General features: G+C 32.7%; 1 protein-coding gene across 1 annotated transcript in view; it reads right to left on the reverse strand.

Moving 5' to 3' along the window:
* Window positions 1–8,856: 8,856 nt before the first annotated feature.
* The window catches only part of LOC124361767 (synaptotagmin-15-like), an 83,935-nt gene continuing 68,480 nt past the window's right edge, over window positions 8,857–24,311 (reverse strand). Inside the window, exons 6-10 of the mRNA XM_046815733.1 lie at window positions 22,885–22,978; window positions 21,110–21,274; window positions 19,347–19,454; window positions 13,297–13,501; window positions 8,857–12,148 (exon numbers count right to left, since the gene is read on the reverse strand). Of these exons, the coding sequence (XP_046671689.1) occupies window positions 12,021–12,148; window positions 13,297–13,501; window positions 19,347–19,454; window positions 21,110–21,274; window positions 22,885–22,978 (700 nt within the window). The 3' untranslated portion in view covers window positions 8,857–12,020. The remainder of the gene's footprint in view (window positions 12,149–13,296; window positions 13,502–19,346; window positions 19,455–21,109; window positions 21,275–22,884; window positions 22,979–24,311) is intronic.

Here is a 24,311-nt window from a genome sequence, read left to right on the forward strand (position 1 = left end):
CCTATGAAATTGCGTGCGTGGGTAGAATCACAAAGAGATATACCGGACACAAATGCAGTTTTTGAATGAGATCAAATCATCGAATGACTCTGCGTTCTTTTGTCACTCCATCGTATTATATCATAAATTCTTTCACTAAGAAATCTAAAAATTTCGACTTTTTTATTTCCTCACATTGGTCTAAAACAGTTCCAGTGTTATTGAAATCGTTGGAACTATTCAATCAAATACGTTGATTGATAGATGCTATGCTATGCAGAGGAACTGCGGGCGAAACAGCAGTAAGATGTAGAATAGATCCAAGATATTTGAAAACTTGGTGAAAGAATTAATTAATTAACATTCAGAATATTTTCTTGTGTATATTTTTCTCTAATTCCTATTTGAGATTTTGTTTCACCTCAGGTTTAACTACTGTACAATTTGTCGGACGACTCTCCACAAGTTAGATTGACTGCCAGATACTCTGTTGATTACACAGGTTGGTCAAGTAGTTATTGATTTATGCACTTGCTGGCTAGGATGCAGTTCAATTTGACCCAAAATGTCAAACCAAACTATTACCACACCTCCTATCGTAAGTGTTATTGTACTTCGTATATTTACTGTTATAGTGTATTATAATGTGCTACGGTTACTTAATTCACTTGATAACTCAAAGAGAATACTTTACTTTATTTAGAAGGTTTCTTAAATTTTTGCACACCTTAAAAACAGTGTAGTATTGGCTTTGATTAACATTTATTTTCTCAAATTAAAATTATTTTTTTACTTTTTAGTTAGTTTGCATTTAAGTCGATTCAGTCTTATTTCATTAAAAACTGTATTTTTGTTCAAAATGTATTATTAACCTCATATTTTATATGGAAATTTTTATTTCCTAGATATAAACTAAAATAATGTTGTACTTATAGCCACACAAATAATGTATTTCGATTTCGGGAATTACTCTTGTTGTTTTCAATGAAACCATGAAAAGTAAGTTCGATATTTTTTATCTGGAAGAAGAGTGTTAATATGTGTCACGATATTACTTCGGTCAGGACTGATTATCGAGATAAATCTTAAAACCACATGCAGAATTTTAGGAATTGAAAAAAGTGGAAATGGACTCCGTCTGACGGGCAAATACGAATACCGGAAATAAATAAATTCCATTTCTCTAACAAAATCCCTTTTTATTTCAACAGGAATGGTCGATTTTAATTGAAATGTTATTGGGGTAAAATGGGAAACCCTAGGTCATCTAAAGGAATTAGCATACTGACACTGGGAAGAACGCCACTTCTGGAAATTTAGAATTTTCAAAAGAGGGGACATTAAGTACTTTCATTTCAACACTGCATTTTCCCCGTTTTTAACTTTACTTTATTCATTGACGTATATAAATAGCTTTCTGCAATTATTTGTGTTTGAATGTTTCAACAAAAATATGATATATTTATTCTTTCACTAGAAACGCTTTACCCCTCAACCTAGTACTGTTCAGTTACTTGTCTATGAAATCATACTAAACTGACAAAAATTGTAACATGCATCAAGAGTAGGTTAATAAACTCATAATAAAAATAGGCAGCTAGTTGGCAAACAGTCAAAAGTTTAATTATTATTAAATTAAAACAGATATGCTTTCAGCAATATGGAATGATTTAACTATTTAATATATTCGTATTTCACTACTGTTTAAATATTCAACAGAACAACAGTTCATTGGGGTTGGGAACATATCTCGTCAAAGCGTATGCTCATCTAACATTAATACCAGAACACTTGGCTCTGTGCTTTACAGTAATATTAATCAAGGCTTGTTTCAAGCTTCAACATATGAAGATTTTACCCGATTGTATGGAATCGTGCATGAGTTACAACATATAACTCGAGAGTTTCAGAATTAATTAACCACTAAGAGCGTTCACACAGTTTGAAGTGACATACTAAAATATTTACCAGCACAATCTTTACTCGGCCAGGTGGTTCTAGAGCTAAAAATGTGTCACAAATTGAATTTTAATATAGATAAATTTTATAACTTTTGCTCGACTTCCAAATTAAAGTGTAAATTAATGTATTCACTACTCCCCACCCATATACTACCAGTTGGTGCCCTAGTCAAGTCAGGTATTGTTACTTTTCCCTACAGTCTGCAAAACGTACTATATAAATGCATTACTTTACCTTCCTACTGTGTTATTGTGACTGGGAAGTAAATCATGTGCCAACAAAAACTTTACTATTTAAGAAAATACGAGTAAAACAACAGTGAGAAAAGTAAAGTTGCACTAATAATCACAGTTTATGAAAAAGTTTCATATCTTGGTAGGCAACATGGATATTTGATTATTAAAATGTGAGCAATTATTAAAATTCAATCTAAAAAACAAATTTGTGTTATTAATATGGTCAATAAAACTGTAGGCTTCACGCGCTCATCGAAAATGATCTGATAACTTTTCTTCTTACGATGAAATTTAACATTTTAATGTTTGGAGTCTACATAGTGAGTCACCAAGCTTATTGTTATCTACACAGACTTGTGCAAATGGCATTGCAAGCAACTATGCAATCACTTCTTGCTTTCTGTAGCAGCAAGCCTTAATGTTTACCAGTTTTGTCGACTAAGTAGATATCACCTGCAGTATATTAACGTTTCTGCATTATTTGCTATAGAATTTTATTTTAAAACGTTTTTACAAATAAATCTACTTAAATCTATCTAAAAGCATTTATCTTATCAGAAATGAATCCTGTAATCCTCCATTCAACAAAAAATTATCTGCATTAATGTAGTTTTTTCTTCTTAAAACGTCCATGTCCATTCAGCAGTATAAATCCAAAATAGTTTGATTTTAGACTAGTATTTAAAGAGCCCTTGGTACCAATTGTATTTTATATTCATTCATCTAATATTGACGACAGAGGCGTAATGAAGAGGTGAAGAGGGTAGAACAACTCCCTGAGAGCCCTAATAAATAAATCGCATAAATAATAATAAAACAACAGTAATCCAACTTGTTTCAAATGCAGCAGTTAAGTTTTTATTTCGATAAGGCGTATGTAATTTATTCAAACTTAGATTTATTACATAGCCACAAGCCAAGTACTAGCTATGTCACTGAGGGATAGCTCGAATTCAAGCCACAAACAGCTGTCAAGATCCTTATCTGTTTGATCTGCTCAATTTCCTCAGTGGCGTCTTTCTGGAGGTATCCTAGATGATGAAGGTCAAGCCTCTTTTCTTTGTTGGTGAATTAACGGGAGATATCTGACTACTGTCCTGTATCTCTTCTACCAATTGTTTCAAATTTATTGAAAAAGTCTTCTGTCAGTAGTATAACTTTTTGTATTGACGACGGCAGTGCAGCATCGTGAACATCAAGTTTTGTAATTGTCTCTCATATGCTTTGTCAATGGTTATGTTAACTAAATGGATGTTGGGGTGGTTTTGCTGATATGAGCAAACATTTAATTGAATCGATGCAGACGTACTGATAAGTAGCTTATATCACTTCGTGTCGGTAATGTTACAATTAAGTCAGTTAAGTCCTAACCAAATATCATATACTAAATAATGATACTGAACACGAATAAAATTTTAAAACTATCCGATCTATTTTAGTTATGTTGGTTACTTACACTACCCAGTCGCTGAAAAATAATACATCATTTTGATATGGTTTTATAATTAATTAGTTAGTGGATATGAAATATTTTAATGGTTCATATGAGGCAATTAATTAATGAACGCACTAATTTCTTGCCACAGGATAAGGCAAAGTTTCCATATATACAGTTTCCCAGCCATAGTAAAATTTAATTAAGAATTTCGGAGCCCTAGTTTCATTAAACTTTATGCTAATTTATTGTAAATTGAATAAAAGCATTGGTTGAGGAATGGTCGAAAGTAAAAGCAATAAACGCATATATGTAAATGAGGCAATTACATTACGCCACTCTCATTTATTATCACTTTTAGCCGTTAATTTTACATAAATGTAATAATCTTATGCTAAATGAAATAAAGAATCTATTTCATATCAAGTTTTCCTTATAAAACCAGTATTTCGAGTTATGTAACGGATTTCAATGTAAGAGCTCCCACAGTAGTGATGTCGAACATGTTTATCAATATGAGTTCTTCCTCCTTGTTTTCAATCATGTTCATTATGGTATGTTCATTATGAATGTTGTGTTTAGATTGAAGCCACGGATCCGTGCAAAATTTGCAGGACATAGATTACCAGTCTAATTATATTTGGCTAAAATCTGGCTTTGCCTTGGAATCAACCAATAAATCACTATTTTTAAGTTTTCTAAAACTTTGTTGTCTAAAAAAGTTAAAAAATGTTGATGAAAAGTTCTTCAATCCCGCGATTTCTTATTGGGTCTACCATTACTAAATTTCCAAGAGGTATAAACATTTTCCTTCATGCAATGTGTAAGAGCTTTACCCCTCTTGTCACATATTATTGAAAAATACCATTAAAGCTCCTACTTGACCTTTAGATTAATAATGCAATTTCAAGTATTCTTGGGATCTTTTTAATTACATATATAGTATTTTACTCGTAATTTAAAGCTGCTAGCGTCAAAACCGTGCTGAACATGTGTTTTATCCAAGGATTGTGCTCCTTTGGCGCCATTTTTGGCTAAATAAGCGTTGAATTTAAAATAGGAAAGTTTGTGCCACGACTAACGCAAGTTAAGCAGAAAGTACGGAGGTACGTTGTTTAATCTTACAGGTAGGTCGGTAAGCCTGTTGCACGTCGAGTCATAGACTTCACTCGTGTAGTACGTAGATGTGAAGTGCCTCAACATTGCAGCAGGTTGCAAACATTGTCGGGATTTACGCTATTGGAAGTGACAAAAATCACCAATGAATAGTGGACGAAATATAATTCACAGTCAAGAACGTGATTTAAGAGCTTCTTGTAAATTCATACTTTTTGTTTTGGTTATGTGCTTGTTTTATTGGTAAGTAAACAGAAACTTACATTTTTTTGTTTAGTTTTGCGTTTTCCTACTCAAATCTATAAGTGGGTATGAAATCATTCAGTCCACATGCTTATAACACAAATTACCCATTTTTTCTAAATAAAACATCGGTGACTTTAAGATTACTAACAAAAAATGTTTACATTCTAACCCTTGATAAATTATGAAAAATTCTTTTTTTATCAGATTCACCCTGTATAGAGTAAATAAGACCTTATTAGGACAAGTTTGGTGTTACCCTCCAAAAAAATATAAACTCACCCAAAAATGAATACATTTACATTTAAAAAAGTATCATAGCATTACATTTTTAACGATATATTGTATTTTTAACATTTTCAATGTGACATCATTCTTTCAAGAGACCTTTCGATATAGGCCTATGTGTGAGATTGTTATAAATACGTCAAAACCCAGTAAAGTAGTTTTGTCAATAAGTGAGTGAGTTAATATGTTTTATTACTTCATCATATCACTCAAAGAGGTTCACTTGGCAATGACAATGCAGATGTAGTCGGAAAAAATTGAAGAATAGTAGACTAGAAAGTCTATGGAATGAATGCTGGAAGCACTCGATGTTGTACTCATAGTTAAAATCAAACTCAGAGACTCGAATTCGCGGACAAGGCGCGCGAGGTGTTGCTCGGCAGCGAGAACGGCAGCTAGAAATTTTACGATATAAAAAAATAATATGCGTGCCAATTAGGTTATTAATCCGCCAAAAAATTTAGTTCCAAGAACATCGGATGTAACTTATATTAACCAGTAACGAGTAACGGGTTTGCGAAAATATGTATTATGTATTTAAAATACAAATAAATAAAGGTACAAAAGTATTGTACAAATAAATGTTTGAACATCTTGTTGGGATATTTTATGTGTCCCCAAGACTGTTAGCGCGCCTCACTCCATGAATTATCAAGGCGTATTTAGCAGTAACTTTATCCTTCTGACGCTCGCAACATTGCCTATAGCGGAAGCAGATATTGATAAATTTTGATATAGGATACAGTTTAATATTAAATTAACTTTAGATTAAAGAACAGAAATCGCTTTAGTATTAAAGCCTGATGGATTGCATCCTGGCAGTTATTACTTTGTATTTCTTATTCATACTTGCAGGTCTTAGTTTCCTAGTATTTGCACTATCTTTATAATGATAAGTATAATTATTATCCTAATTATAATTATACTTTTGAAGGAATATTCCTAAATAGTAATACGCATTAACATATTCCATCTTATCATAACTGAATTATATGAGTCAGTTTCAAGCGTTCACGAAGCTTCACAACATTCAATACTTCAACATACTAAGTAATGTGTGAGTGTGTATGTGTGTGTGCGCGCGCGCGCGTTTAATTTTATTCCTAAGTAGACCTACCACGATTGCTACAGCATTTAAAAAAATATATCATTCTACATTTCAGGTATCCTTTTCTACATTTTTAGATTTATTTTTCAGTAATTACGTGGCTTAATATATAATAATCAATAAATTTGATAATCAATAATCATGAATTATTGACCAATGAAAAATATTGATTTTTTGAAGGATTATAGCATTGCTTTCCTTAGATCACTTTTTTACTATATAACAGCTGTTCTGTCCTACAATTAATGATACAGTTATTTATAAATCCAAATATATTTTTTCTATGGGTTACGACTAAATATATAAAACAACCGGTAATGAAATTTAAATTTTTTGCAGTAATTAACTTACTTAGAAAATTACCTACGAGCCAAGCCCAAATAGTCTTTAAAGTTTCGAAAAATCTTGTCCTGGTTCCTGAAGATCCATTAAGAGCACATAAGTACTATTAATTAAATGAAGATATTAAATGAAATAGACTGTTGTGTGTAGGCATTCGTTTATGGTGGGACAACCATATATTTAATTTAATTAACCACCGCCTTCATCTATAATTTTTTTACAATTATAGTCTTGAAAGCAAAGTGGGGAGTCCAACACTAAAAAATTGAAAAATTTTCAAATTTAGTTTTTTTGTTTGTATTAACAAATTTAGTATTTTCTGAACATTTTAATACCAAAAACATGGTGTCAACTTGATTTTAAATATTTTTAAATAATTTTTGAAAACATGCCGTCGCACATTTTGATTGCTAGAACTTCAGCACCAATTGCCTCACATCAGTGGGTTTTCATACAATAGCTATAGTACATGTATTATTTGAGTTTTTTAGTTTGAGTGGTTTTAGTTTGTAGTTTTTGTTTATCAGGTTGGCAATAGTATTGTTTCAATTACCCAGAAATCTGTGTTGAATCAGCTGACGACTTTCAGTTTCAACAACGTTGTGTGGACCAGGTTGCCGAAGAATGTGTTTGTTGGCCGTAAAACACTCGAACTAGGGGTGTACGATGCCATAATAACTTTCAATAATGGAAACCTGGGTAGATTAGAAGTTTTTAAGCATTTGGGAATCTCCGATATCGGCAGTAACACAATAGACGCTTTGAAGGTTGCTGACAAAGCTCGAATCAGAAAATCGGAGTACGCAGCGGGGTTGGCATCCAAGGAGTCCAGGGTCAAGAGAAGAAGGGAAAGATTGAGAGAAGAAGAAGTGGATGATACTGAATACTGCCCTGGAGGATTTTAAAAGCGAGTGATCAAAGGTTATCAGTAAATTGTCAAATTAAAGTACAATATTCAAAGATTTTTTTGTTTATCGTTGATTTCCGAAAATAAGTTTTTTTTCATACTTAGGTACACATATCTTAAGTACCGTTGGAGATATTTTGATGAAATTTTTTCTGCACTTCCTTTATTCTATAAGTAAGCTTTGGACCTAAAAGATTTTAAATTAGTAGAAAACTGAACAAGGACAAAATATTTTTATAAATAAATTAATTGTAAAAAACATGTTTTTTTAAATAAAAATTGTTAAAACATTTTTATGTATTTTTGAACATAGATTTTTCGTCCAATGCCTCAGCAACCATACACAAGTAACTGCAAAAAATTTCAAAAGTGTACTATTAGAAGAACAGGAGGTAATGGTACCGAAAATATGTCAATTTAACATGGGCGGTATAGGGACGTTGGACTCCCCTTAAAAGTAACTAAACTTCTTATTTTTCTGCAACCGCTCTTGAGCACAGACTAATAAAATATTCAGGTCATGTAGTTACAAATTGTATTAAAAATATACATCTAACTGTAAAATTTATTAAACCTTAGTACTTGGTCAGTACTGTAATGCAGGTTTCAAAAGCAAAGTATTATCTAACTTGTGCAATACATTTAATGACTGTAAAAATACCTAACTTAAGTTTTCTTTAGACAAGAAGAAGGCTTCTCAAACCTGTGTACGTTATATTTTTTTCTTGATCGAGGACACAATGCAATATCAACTATTGCAAAAAATAGTAGGACCGGAGAAAATTACAATGGCCATAATAGGCACTGTTTGATATATTGCATTGTTCATTGCAACAAGGCAAACTGAATATAGGCGTCAGAAATATAATTTATTCACACTATAAATCCATCATATGCGTGCAAAGGCTACAAAGTTGCGTGCGAAGCCACGGTTACTGTAGTATTAAACTTGTAACTAGTTATTATACTGCCTTTGTTAACTGAAATTAATTTAAATGACTACAACAAGAAAAATGCCTTGAAAACGACACAACTAATGATAAGCGATTTCTTGGTCGTGGAGCACGTCAATAGATTTCTGACTCAATAACTACGTTATAAATAATGCCTAAACAAAGTTCTCCTCTTGGATTCTGACAGCCACTTTTCACTATAAGCTTATTACCTAGTATATGATAGCATCTTTGGTAATTGTAGATCTTACAAATATGTTGGGCAATCGAAAATTAGGAACAGCAACTACTTTTATAAAACTTTATTTGCTTGTATTCATGTACATTACATATTCTGTACACAACAATCATATTGTCCTATGATACATTTGTTGTTCCCTATGTAAATAAATAAATTCTATTTTGTTATCAAGTGAACTATACAAATATCTAATATATTAATAACAGTAATTAAATTTAACATTAACATTTTGATTCGTAACACAAGATTCAAATTATCTACTATCATAGTATATTTTATAAACTAATAACTTTACATTTATAGATATAAAAATACTCACTTGTTACAAAAATAAACAACCTAATTTGATAGCTGAAGAAAATATTTTCTCGTTAACCTTATTTTGTTATATCCCAAAGGGCGGTAATTATAAATAATCATTGTACAATATCCGAATCTTATTTTATCCGTATAATTTGAGAAGCCAGGAGTTACAATATGGTTGGCGTTTGTCTTAACTGAAGAAGCAAACGCAAAATTCGTTCACATAATCGCTTTTTCTGCTTTATACGATTTTTATAGTTACATTTCTCAGTGCTACACTCGTTTTTCCACATTAATAAACGTAATAAAGCAGTCAAAAATGGACAAAATAAATTTCTTTCTAAAATGTACAGATTAACATTCTCATTGTCTCACCCGGCTTCTAATGGATGATCGTTAAATTAGTCCATCGTAGCTAAATAACTGGATCATTTTAGTTTTTACGCTCTCACTAATTTTCTAAAAACTGTTTTGAAAATTATTTATTAAAAAAAATGAAACAATACACAAATCATCAGGATTTTTATATGAACAACAGTCGGCAACTTAACTGTATAATTTAACAAACCGAATTTTATGTTTAATACATCCAATTGTGTTGTAACCAAACGATTTTAGTCTAAATAATTTTGTAACTATGTACATTTAAAACAAAATATATAAATAGTTTTTATGATTCCGGTAGCAACTTATTTATGTAGAATATATTTGAATAATAGTAGGACAGAACTATGATTAAAAAATTTAGAAAATGTTATTACACTTTTAGCAAGTTTTTCCGATTAAAATTTTGTACTTTAATTAACGCCTTTAGTTATAATAAAAATGTATAAAACACATATACCTACGATTGGTCTATTTAAATATAAATTGGAAATTAGGATTTCTGTACATAACTATCCCAAAAAACAAATACATGCCAACAAGAAACTTTTGAAATCTAATATAATAACATTCGTTCACACAAAGGGTCTATTGTAAATATTGCTGGAAGGGACGTGTAACTTGTAGGTGTTATATATGCGTTATCTGAAATTGATTATCAAATATACACACAAAGCAACTATCGATTAAATTATATAACCTTGGTCAATAAACTAACAGTTGTTCACTTTATTATTAGTCAAATAGGTATTACAAATAACACATTATTTACACAAGAAAAATAGCATTTACCATATTTTGTCAATTTCATGATGCATGATTTCATATAATAATTTTTATTTAATCTAACATTCTAAAAAGATACAGCCGAACATATGTTATCACTCTTTTGTTTTTGATTTACAAAATACATTACATGCACATCTAGTTGTAGGCAACCTCCTTGATCAATTATAATTTTATTCAGTTTTAATAAATTCCCTGTCAGTTGAATGAGTCATCATTTCAATACTTTTTATTGATATTCGACTCAAAAATATATATTGGTGAAATAAATGTGTTTATTATTTTTATTTTTCAGATAAATAATCGATTTCTTACCCTACGAGTTGAACTTCAGTGAAATGTAGAGACGTTTTAAGCGAGGTCGTCCAATTTAAGGAAATACCTCGGTAATTTCTTTGGGAAAGAGACTTTTGAATACAGTAATTTTCACCTTACTTTCATCGTCTACCGGTGCAATGTGTATTGTAAACCCTTCACTGCGGATCATCATGGTGGCAATCGTTATGATTGTGTTAATTTACGAAACATTTTTGTTAAAATTATACCAGAACAGCTGACACGAAAGCAATATTAAATTAAAGTAAAAACTTTACAAAAATTATCTATCTATATATAAATGACATAGTTAATAATGAGTAGGATTCAATTATTTAATATGTAACGAAACCTTCCAAATGTGCAACAGATCTATGACAAATATATAAAAACGAAATATATTTAAAGTTTTAACCTCAGTTGCTAATATTTTCTAGAATAAAAATGCAAACAAGAATACGTACGTATTTTTCTATATCTCATGAACTTTAACAACAGCAATCTTTATTTACGTCATAATCACAAATTTTCCAAATTTTGAACCTGTGCATGTTAATAATAATATATGCAATATACAGTGTTACTAATAAATTTATAGTACGCTAAATGGTTGATCGTTTGAAATAAAAAAGTTATCTTAAAATAAATAACAACATAATGAATTTCATCAGTTATTATGATTTATATTTTACACTTATTGCAAAGGAACTAAAGATATTTTTAAACCGAGAACTGTGATACAAACCATGTGATTATTGTACGTACTGTCTCACTTCCTACCAATCATCTCTGGGACGCGGGTCCGAATATAATTTTGGCTCGCTTATAGGATCCTCTGAGCCTAGCAATGTAAGTACTTCAATTACATATCTACTAGTATATTAATTTCTGATTTATTAATAGCCTATAGGTTTGAAAATGCGTGGAGGCGCGCCTATAGCCGGGGAGAGTGAACTATGTCACTACTCGAACAAGTTCTTTCCACAACTAATCGCCTTTCCGCAAGGGCTAATTCGATTTTGAGATAACTCTTTGTCCAACTCTCGTTAGTATTAATCCAAAAAGCGGGATAAATCTTTAGTCGGATGTAATTAGCATCCATTGATAACTGGGTTTACGTATTTTCAATGACATGAACGGATTGTAATAGTGCATTAATAATTACCACATCCACAGACTTGCACCTTGCGTCATACGAAACACGAGTCTAATTACACTCTCCAGCCGACTCTGTAACTCTCGACATACTCGTAATTAACAGCCACATCAAACAGACCGGCTGTAAAACAATTTACGCCCTGCCTCACTTCGATGTACGATGACTGATGTGGATGTTGTGTAAAAATATTCAACTTTACAAAATATCATCAAAACCTTGTTACTGGTATTGCTATATAAAGTTACGAGCGTGTCTTCTCCACATTAAGCGCAGAGAGGGTGCCATTGCTGGACCTGCTCCATGGGGCTGGCGAACGCCGTGTTCCAGTGAGTGAGGGTCTTCCCTCGGGCGAACATGTAGGAGCCCAGGACTACCTTGCCCATATCCTTGTCTGTATTGAGAAACAAATGTAAGTATTTGCATAGGCGATAAGCACAAAACATTAAACAGCACTTAAACTACCAATCACATTTGTCACACAAGAGCAAAATGTGAACAAGATTTATAATTCCATTTTGTGTGGTCTGAAAATATTTTCCTCTAAATCCTCTAAAACATTTTGACTGATAACATCTATCAATGAAATGCATTATTGCCAGTACACATTGATGTATGCGTGGCCACCGTCAAGTTAAACTACAATTTAACCGGCCCATTCACAATATCACATTCAAACGCACAAAGAAACGACCATTCATCCATCCCCATTCACAATCCAATTGAATTCCAATCCAGCCATCCTGCTGTTTCCAATTCATCGGTCTGCCAGTTAAATGCCAGATAGTCGACAGCACTATAAAATGCTTGGGATAATAAATTTAAATTCAGCCGAGTTTTTACCGCTTTGACCGATGCAGCATTTTTATGGAATTTCGCAACCTGTTTACGAGTCAAATTCCCGCCTACTAGAGCAGATCTTAAAACTACCGAGTCTCCCAGTACGGCAGTTAACTCTGGTTTCTTATTCATGTACATCACGCCCCATTGTGTCTGCAAAGGCATAGAGGCAAGATAAAGTCAACAACAGCACCTTTTTGACCATTGGTTTGCAGACTCTTTGAGGTCCAAATGAGCAAATACTCGAATTCCCTTCCTTGAAGCCGTAAAGCACTAAAAGTAAGTTGCTGCTCCTGCACCCCACACATAGAACATACAGAGTGTTCATTTGAAAACTTCAAACTCCTATTAAAAGACTTTTAGCCCAAGTATCAAAATTCTGTATACGGGAGTGTATAGTACTATAATTGGGAGAACAAACAAAATTTTCAAAATGCGGGGCTCACCCCCATGGTCACCCCCCGTACCCAAAGCCAAAATGTTGATACTTGGGCTAATAGTCTTTTAATACGAGTTTGAAGTTTTAAAATGGACACCCTTATGTGGATTATCATAAGGTTTGCTTGAACTGTGTGTCATAACCAGAAACAACACACTACATGTAATTTTGTTTTCCATTGGGTGTATTGGAATGATCTTTAAAATACTCTATTGATTTTTCATACGAGCTGGACATAATGTGGTTACGTTATGTACACGTACCCTTGCCGTAGCTCGCTCCCGGCTGATAGATCTGCAAGATGACGCTGGTGACGTCCATGTTGGCCGATGGCACACTGAAGTTGAAACCTTGGGAGAAGTTGGGACAGTCGGTACCTCTGGCGGTCGTGGTTCTCTTCACTTTCACAGTGCGGTAGTTCTGGTTTAGTGTCACCCTCACGTAGCTGTCCTGACGTTCGTCTGAGAACTTAGAGTCGACGTTTATATTAATAATAGCATCACAGCCTGTCAATAAAACAATAGAAAAGGCATGATTGACGATAATGATGATGGTATTTTTCCAGCTATATGCACTGAAATAGATTGTACAGATGAATATAAAGATTTTTATTCTTTCCCCAGGGATAGTACACTTACTCATTTAAATGTGTTCCATTCAAATATTAGAAGCTTTTCAAAAAATTTTTTGCGATTTATCAGTGTATTTAAGTTTATTTAGTAGACAGGTTAGATTATTATAGTTTTTACAGAATGTTGGCTGGGGGAAGGAGAGGAGGGGGTGAATGTAGATGGGTTTGACCTTGTACTGACGGACAAAAAGACGGAACCAGAACGACGGTGTAATTGTATATGTAAACAAACGCTTATCAGTGACAGCATCACAAATAACCTTAGGAGACGTATACGGAATTTCACTTGAACTTTACTTACTATAATAAGCACTTTAACTTTTTAGCAATATATAGAACTTTTGATAGTGATGTAAACAGTTTTATTGAAGCTCTCGACAACTATTATATGAAAAAAATGCATTATGCTGGGAGACGTTTAACATAGACCTTTTTACAAATAACGAAATTTTAGATAAATACTTGAATTGCCTCACTTGTACAATGCGGTGGACAGAGCTACTCGGGTGACAGATCACAGCACGACCTGCTTGGACCATATCTTTGTGAGATACGACGACTGGCGGAGTGTGCGGGCAGCAGTGCTACAGACCACTGTCACAGACCACTACAGCACCGCACTTAGTATTACACTCGGCAGTTACTGCCCAAGACACCCCTCACTGCCCATCACGTACACAGACCGAGCACTGTTCACCGACAATCTCACTAATACTCACTGGGAACCTGTACTGAAACTGTTGTGATACAAATGAGTGTGCAAATAGTTTTGCTCATATTGTTTCAGGTGCGTTATCAAATTCAAAAAAAAAACAAATTAAAAATCCTGTTACACGTAAGAAAAAACTCAAGCCATGGATTTCAACCGACCTAATAAGCACTATACGGGAAAGAGATAAAATAAGCAAAATTCTTAAAAAAGCAACCTTTTAATTGTGAATTACGAAAACCAATTTAAAAACCTTAGGCAGCATTTGAGCAACACTTTGAAATACGCAAAGCGGCAATATTACAGGAATAAACTGAATGAATCAAAAAGAGATGCAAAATTGTTTTGGGAAATAGTGAATGAATTGGCCGGGAGGGTTAAAATTAGAGACGCGTTTCCAATAAAAAATTTCTTCCTGGAACGACCACAAATAACAAAAGAAATATTAAAACAAGTTAGTAATGATTTCAATACGTTTTTTTCATCTGTTGGTAAAAAGTTAGCAGACGATATCATTGTAAGTGGGAACCCAGTGGTGAGAGACTCTGACTTTAGATTGAACACGGACTTCACAATACACACTGTGACTGAACAAGAGGTTGCACGGCAAATCACTGGACTGAGAGGAGGATCCGCACCTGGATGGGATGGGGTTTCGGCGGACCTGATAAAGTCTAATATGCATATTATCTTGCCAGCCTTTAACACACATAATTAATTTAAGCATATCAACTGGGCGTATTTCCCCAAAAATTCAAATTGGCTAAAATTTACCCCCTTTACAAATCAAAATTGTTTTACCAACAAAAGCAACTACCGCCCTATTTGATTGTTAAGCGTGTTTTCCAAAGTTTCAGAACGTATAGTGAAGAATCAGCTAGTCTCATATTTACAAAACAACCATATATTGAGTGTGTGCCAATATGGATTTAGATCAGACAAAGAATATTAATTATGTATTGTTTGACGTAAATAAGGAATTGAACGACAATATCTCAAAAAATAATAGGTGTTTACTCATATTTTTGGATTTAAAAAAAGCGTTTGACTCAGTTGATCGCACAATCTTGCTACAAAAAATGGAAATGATAGGAATCCGCGGGTACTGCTCTAGCATGGTTCACTAGCTACTTGAATGACAGGAAGCAGGTTGTGTCTATATGCGGAGAAACTAGCGATCCACAAAGTGTAGACCACGGGGTTATACAAGGCAGCACATTAGGCCCAATTTTGTTTCTAATATATATCAACAATTTTGCAAAAATTCAGTTACAAGGCAAACTTTTTCTGTTCGCAGATGACAGTTTAATATTTATTTCAGGAAGAAGTTGGCTAGAAGCACAGGCCAAGGCATTGAACGATTTGATGAGTATAAAACAGTGGTTGGATCAAAATATTCTGTCATTAAACATCTTAAAAACAAAATTTATGCCTATTTCTTTAAGCATTAACTCAGAATGCCCATTCAATGAATTGAAAAATTCATAATTGTGGAACTTACACAAATGTAATGTGTGATTGTAAGAGTATAGAGAGTGTAGTGTCCTATAAGTATTTTAGGTGTGGTTTTCGATCATCGTTTAAAGTGGACGGAACATGTAGCTTATTTACAAAAAAAGTCAGAAAAATACATGTATGCATTCAGAAGATTAAGTGATATTTTTAAGTGACAAAGAAATTAAAAATTGCGTATTTTGCTTACGTACAGTCTGTAATTATCATTTGGAAACATTGCATGGGGAGGAGCTCGAAAATCGGTCCTTGAACCTCTTTTTGTTATTCAAAAAAGTATTTTAAAAGCAGGGTTTAGGAAAAGTAAGAGATATCCAACTTACAATCTTTTTCATGAAACATAAATTCTTCCTTACGCCAGTTGTATATAAAAAGTATATTAATAAACATATATAAACATTTTTCTACAATTTTCTCTTTAACGTCACATTCTTATAATACCAGGCACTCTAATAGAGTGGGGATCTCTGTCATACTATTAATTAAGTCATATTCAAATACTAAACTCATTTTATATATCTCAGACCTTATTTAGAAATATATGTAACAAATTTAGTAATTTTTCTTTATTCGAAACCTTATCTATTGAAATATTCAAACATAAAGTTACAAGTTTTCTACTGCATATTGGACTTGGGGAGGCCGAGACCTTGTTACTGTCCGGGTGTGGGCGGTCATGACCATTCTCGTACCAACTGTTTTGCTCATGATTATGGTTTACCTACGACTAACTGCTACAGTAGACATTACTGAATACTACATTATCCCCCCTCATTCCCATCTTCGGCTGTGGACTTGAAAAATAACCTGTTGACAGGTACTGGAATGCACTGATGGCGATGAAACATTGTATTAATGGAGACACCTTTGGTTAGAGATATATCAGTGCTACATTCCTGGGAGATGAGTTTGTAAATACATATTAGGTATCAATAATACGACTCTAGCCTACGCACAGGCTGCTTGCCCATGTAGGCTAATTTCCAAACACTATGTTTAATACTTTTATTTATTTATTGTACATATATTAATTATCAATTTGTATATTAATACTAATTGTAATAGTATTGCAATTATACAGGAAATAAACTTTCTTTCATTTCATTTCATTTCAGCATATCTTGGTGATACTAATGCATTCAAGAAATTAATATAAAAGGAAAAAGAAAGAAGGATTTATATGAATAATAGCACATTTTGATCAAAGTAATTAATTCGAGAAATTAATATCGAAGGAAAAAGAAAGGAGGATTTATATGAAAAATAGCAGATTTTTATCAAATTAATAATTTTGATAAATTAATACCAAAGGAGAGACAAAAGAGGATTTATATGAACAATAGCAGATTTTTATCAAACTAGTAAATTTTGAGAAATTAATACCAAAGGAAAGACAAAAGAGGATTTAAATGAACAATATCAGATTTTGATCAATGTAATGCATTCAAGAAATTAATATCAAAGGAAAAGAAGGAGGATTTATGTGAATAACAGCAGATTTTGATCAAAGTAATGCATTCGAGAAATTAGTATCAAAGGAAAAATAAAGAGATCTAGAATCAGAACTTGTGTTCCTGCATAATATATGATTATTTAAAAATTTGGCAGTAATATGAAATTCAAATTATTTTATCAACATCAGCATTTACAGTACATTCATTACCTGTACACTCCTTTCCTTCTTATCCATCTAAATCCGACTTAATGTGTTTGTAAAAATGAATTTCACCCCAATTTCATTCGAATGCTGGTACTGTAAATACACCTGTGATGTCCCGCATTGCGGTAAAACTGTAAGCTTTGTGTTTGTGAGCAAATTCGTTTACCAGTTTTTCTAGCCAGTAAGTTGCCATCCACACGGGCAAGTTCGATTACTTTCCCCACACGTTAATCGTTGGAGAGGGGACGGAAGAGAGATTGAGGGAAGTATGAGGGAACGCTGTCTTTCCTCTTAAGATAACCTCAGCTGTGGTATTTTTTAGAAACAATCATCTCGGTCAAACTGGGATCTGGGTGTTGTTTCAGCTTTTCAATATGCAAGGTACATTATCTTAGTGGTGGTGTAGTTAAGTTTTACTTTTCATAAAGCAATTCAGATCTACATTTTTAATATTTTACATTCATTAATGGTTTTCTAACATAAATTTGTATTTACTGTAGGTCTATACACTTTTAAATTAGATGTTATTGAAAATACTTAAATATAAAAGTTAAAAATATCCAGTGCGTTACTTTATTTTTTTTAAATCAAATAGAATATTTTGTACAATAAATGTATAAAAATTCGCGGGGATTAGTTCCAATGCAGCAAATGCAGTGAACAGCGTTTTTATAATTAGGCAGTGCCTTCAAAACGTATACCGTGACATATGCAGTGAATTTTTTACAAATTTAATAATTTACGTTCTTTTTAGCACAATTCCATATCCGGCTTTATCAACATCCGGCCAATCCCGTCACCATATTAGGCCTGTTATGACAAGATCTGCAGTATATTTTATCACGTGTGGTTATCACTTGATATTTTATTGTTATAATATATTGGTGGATTTGGAAAGATTTATTGGTACTGAATATTATTGGTTAAATGTAATGACACACAATTAGTAGAACACAACTCAAGACACCCAAGGGGATCTGTTCTTAACAATCTTGTTCTAAATTAAGGCCACTTAAATAATGAAAGTATAATAGTTAAGGGATAGAATTGTACTGTGAAAAGCAAAATATTTCAGTTGAATATTTAAAGTTTAAGGAGCTTAAGGGCACTAAATTATCTACACTAAACAACTATTTTCAATTTTCCACTTTCGTGTACATCCATGTGCGTTAAAAAAAATTGATTGTTGTGGTCGTTTTTGAAATGAAAATATAAAATTACTCCTGGGCTTTGAAAACTTTCTGATTTATAAGATCTCTAACAGAGTTTTGTTAGCTATTCCACAGAGTAAGTTGATAAAGTTAATAAATAATTTAAAAAGTGAAAACGCGCAGGACCTTACAGACAACCAGTGGACGACGCGACGGTTTAACTTTATCAATCGAAGAGAGCAGCAGCGATACCTTGTTTGCCCAAGAAGCTGTAAAAAGGCTTTAACAACTTGAAACCGAGGTTACTTTGGTAAAGTTTGGCAAACAACGCTGAATTAATAATTCATTATCTCATTTTCGCGAGAAGCGACGGGGGAGTTTAAACACCTCAACTCGTATTGTTGTAACGAAGACGCTGTGTACCGACAGTAACTGAGGTTACTAGATAGACTCAATTGTTCATCTAGTTCAACCACTTGCTTCTCATAACTACAATGTGCCACCACAATCTGAATTTCAATTGTATAACTGCTCCGTGTTATTTTCTTCCGTATACTTGTCCAATGTGTGGGACTGTTTATTAATTAAAAATCACCTTTTTAAAACACCCAAAAATTGAGTTGAACTTCTCAACGTATTTATTGACTCACCTTCAGATTTTTCGCCTCCAGGACAGAGACGGTCAGCCGATGATTGTTCTCGTTGTACAGCAATGAGACAGAGAGCTCGCCCAGGTCCGAAATTGAATCTACGGTCTCCTGAAAGTAGAAAATAAATTTTAATTATTTATTGTGAATTAAGAATTACACAACGACAATATATCGAACATATTGAATAATATTAAACGCAACTGTCCTTGGCAAAAAGAGTGTTTTAGGAATATACATTAGTGCTGTGAACCTCAAACTGCACAATATTTCATGAGTCAAAGAGTAACATTTTATAAAATTTAGATTTTCAGAATAGCAATTAAAAATACACAAACATTATTACGTTTAATATTGCTATTTATAATTGGCTGAGCGTTAGCAAAGATTATTATTCGAGATGGTGAAAAATTTCATTTATGTCAGTATGACTGTCTATTCGTCATCTCGAGATCGAATTGACTTATCGATTTGTTATTTTGCATAGTTTCAATTCTATATAAATAACTTTGATTTCGAAGATAAGGCAAGTGCCACTAAGTGATTTCTATGAGCGTTCAGCAAACACTTTTACATTGATCATGTATAGTGCTTTTCCAAGTGTGTCTTGGTTCGTGGCAGGGAAGTTCACCAATATGAAATCAGAGGCAGGGACAACTTCAGAACACAGCAACACAGACTGACGTTGTCTCAACTCCTCCCACAACAATTTGGTGTCAAACAGGCTCCCTGACAGTGTAAAAAATTCAAAAAACACAAACCAGTTCAAAACTAGTCTCAAGCGCCTTTTGGTGTCTAAAGCATTTTACTCTGTAGAAGAATTCATAATGAGCCGCTGGGAAAATTAGAAACCAAGAAATAAACGCTGGATCTGATGGCGAAATGGATGTGCCTGTATGAACTTATATAATGTATGTCTGACTGATAGAAAACGTGAACATGATTCTTTTACAAAATTTATTAAAGTTGACGATTGCAAAACAATGTCAGAAATTTTTAAATGCAATAAATAGATTATTGTTATTATTACAACATTAGTCTTAATTTTCAACCATGATGGCAACAAGAAAATTACGGAATAAATACATTTTTAAAGAAATTGAGTACAATCATATGGAATTTGATATATTAATACAGTCATTGACTTGAAATGTAGCATGCAACCACAGGGAACATGTTACGCGACAGGTGGTGTAGAGTATTCCTCCTACCTTGTTTCTAATTATTTAAAAAAATTGCAAATTTTCCTCGCGTAAACTATAGATATAATTACTATTGATTAAATATTGAAAGTCCACGATAGAGGGAATGTGGAATTTAAACTCAGTGGCCATTTTTAATAAAATAGGAATATGAATATCTTTAGTCATAAAAGTGTTACGTACATATTTTTAAAAAATTACAAACATTTTAAACCAATAATTTAAGAATCACTTTTAACTATATTTAGCACTTAAGACACATTTACCAAATATACGCAAATATACCACTTACATGATGACTCTTACATCAAAATAAAAAAAATTAACAAAAAGGAAACACATCTCTTATATGATCATACTAACCAATATTTTAATTAAACATACTGTTATGAATATATAGGGCCTCTAAAGGCAAAGCCTGTGCAGAGGTTCCTTCATGCTAAATTAAATCTGTGATAGCTCAGGTAGAATGTTGTCAACTAACTTTGATTACAATATGTACGATGAGTTGCTGGATCCATTTGTAATTAGTTAATATTCCCATATAGCTGTTACAGAACTGACCTTAACCAAGTCTATCTTGTGCAGGGTGAGCTCTGCTGCAGTAGCCTCGATGGCCAAGTCCCTCAGGGGGAAGGAGACGTGTCCCACGACACCGCGACGTCTGGTGCGGCCTGTGTCGATAATGCTCATCCGCAGCGAATGGTCTGGCAATTCCCTGGGCGCCACCTAGTGGCAAATATTATATCTTTAGATATAAATAAACGTAATAACATGCATTATAACCATCATATATCAGATATATAACAGATAGCGTCTGTATAGAACTACTGTTTTGCTTTCAGCCTACAGTATTTCTTACTTCATAAGAGGTGTACAACCTTTTTTCAATAGTCTCATCACAATCGATGGTAATCCAAAAAATATAAATAGATAGAACATTACACATCATATATTACTATTATTATTATTATGTTCTTGTACGTATGTACGCTATTTTTAGATTGTTCCAAATTGACAAAAAGCCGATGTATTATGGAATTGAGTAATTGTTTATATTGCTATGGTTTGCGTGAACATTAATTTCTCAACACGTGGCACCTTTGATTGTATTATTAGTTACACAAGAGATAACTCATTCAATGCTATAAACTGAGGCACATCAAAAGTCTGCGCTTGGACTGTCGGGTAGAAAATTATTAAACAATAACAATTAAAGTTACGTGGCTCAGCCTTAGTGTTGGACCTCAGAACTAACTTAAGTAATCCTCCGGATTCAGCATACCTCGTCCTATCGAATGAAGCTCCTGTGTGAATAATACAATCAAAGCTGGTACGAATTGAAATTTTAATATGACATTTATTTGAAATTAGGACCTAAATAACGAATTTCTTAAAATTCTCCCCCTCCATTAACATTTTATGAATATAAATGGAGTGATTTACTTTAAGGGTTGTTTATATGACCAACTAAGAAAGTTTTGACGTATGAACATTGTTTACTCACCCCCCCCCCCCCCAAATGGGATATTTTGCGGGTAAGTAAACATTTTCAAATAGGAACCCCTAGCAAGTGAATCTTTATTTTATAGTTATTATAAAAAGAAGAATAATGGCACAATCTAGAGGTATTTAATGTTAATTTATCTAATTTTCATACGTCAAAACACTCCTCAGTTGGTCATAGAAAATAAAGTAAATCATTCTATTGTAGTGTTTTGCATTTGTATGATTGGAAAAGTTATTTTCATTTTATGTAATTTATATTTGAATAAAACCTACATTGATGCAATGACATAAGATAAAAAGTATTTTGTAGGATAAATAATTATTGGTTCTTACAGAGTATTTTTTAGCAATATCCTTTATACTTTTTTAATAGAATAAATAACCGTAATAGTTAATTCTTGAAAACTTTTAACAATACGAGATTTTTCCAAGGTTGTCCTTCGTTTAAATTATTTGATTATTTCATATTTTAAATATTAGTGTTTTAAGTATTCTCGTTGTTATATATTAAAATACATGAAATTGTGCATCAAAAATATGTTCAAGATGGAAAAGAGCTTTCAATTATAGAAAACCTTACAATTAAAACGAATTCTAAAGATCGATTAGTTTTAGAAATAAACTGTTAAAGTTAAACGTATTGACCACTATATAATTAAATGGTTTATCTAATATATCATCTAAAGTAAAACAGAAATAGAAGAAATGAAGTCCTGGCAAAGTTTTTTTACAATATTTCTTTTAATATTACACAATTTCATTCATATTATCCTGTGATAGTTTTTTTTTTAAATCGTTCAATACTTGTACTTAGTTTACGTTTATTTTACCTGGAATATGAAAGTTTCATCGTAGTAAGGATTGCAAGTTTTCTTCTTCTGCCTGGACTGCTGATACCTCCTTCCGTTTGGTGTCACCCACAACCTTAACAGAACAATGCAGAAGATGCTGCTTCATAACATACTTTAATTGTAATATGATTAGACTAGTTTCACGAAACATAGTTTTCTACGATTAATACATTCGGTATTATTGAACATATCCGTTTATCTGGAAGTAAATGCTGTTGTTGGTTTACAACAATAACTTGGAATAAAGAAACTCCTCTTTGCAAAATTGGTATGAGATTTTTTGGTACACATATTTATATTTATTTTGTATATCAACATTAAAACTAAAAAGTAACTAACCATACGGAAATGGTAATATTTAACTTGTCATATGCATTGCCCATAATAGGCAGTTTTGTTTTTTATTTAGGTATATTAATAGGATTGGCCGAGCGTTAGCGAAAGCTGTCACTCGAAAGAATGGGAAATGTTTAATTTCCTTCTTTCTGTCTGTCGATCTGCCCGCACAATATCAGAAAAAAGATAGACATGAAATTCTCCTTATCACTTTACATTTATATAGGCAACATCGAATCTAATGACCAGTGACACTCAATAGCAATTGGCTGAGTGTTAGTGAACATTTTTAATTAGTCTTAGGTGCAACAATGATGGTAAATAAAATCACAGACTAAATCAAATTGTAAATAAACTGATTAGTTAAATTCTTGACTTTTAACACGTGATATAGTAACACGTGTTAGTATATCAATACATAGCACACAACAATATATAGCAACAAATGAGCTGTAGAATTTTGCACGCGGACTAAGCGAAGCCTGTTTACCAACACGTGATGAAGCGTAAACCTGTCTTGTTTACTAATGTGGACGGAAAATATCAACACTATCACTAATAAATTGATCCATTACAAACATAAGAAAACGCTTAATTTTGTGTAGAAGCAAGTACTCATGTACTTATCTATACATAGAAGAACCAACCAATCTTTGATGGACTCCAAAGAATGAAGATGAGCAAGCTAGGCAAAAGGTGTTTTACTTATTATTGGAAATAAAACAGTGAGAAAAAAGTTAATGTGGCAGATATAAAGAGATTCATTCCACTAGAATCACTTCTGTCAGAATGCCCGCGGAAGGGTGAACAAAGGAATTAAACGTTCAAACGATTTTATTTGCATCGATAGTCAAAGAACTTGTCAAACTTCATTTTTATTATGCCGATTTGCAATATTTCCAACAAGCTTATAATGTAATATTCTTGATTTATCACTATTATTTAGAAGACCCATATAATGGCAATCATATTACAAAGTATAAGCAAAATGTTTTGCGTTGAAATGCAACAGAGAGAGGTGAAAACGAAAAAGAATCCAATTGCAAATACAGAACGATTTGAGGTGAACA

This window comes from Homalodisca vitripennis, chromosome 5 (assembly GCF_021130785.1).
Source record: "Homalodisca vitripennis isolate AUS2020 chromosome 5, UT_GWSS_2.1, whole genome shotgun sequence".
Lineage (NCBI taxonomy): Eukaryota > Metazoa > Arthropoda > Insecta > Hemiptera > Cicadellidae > Homalodisca > Homalodisca vitripennis.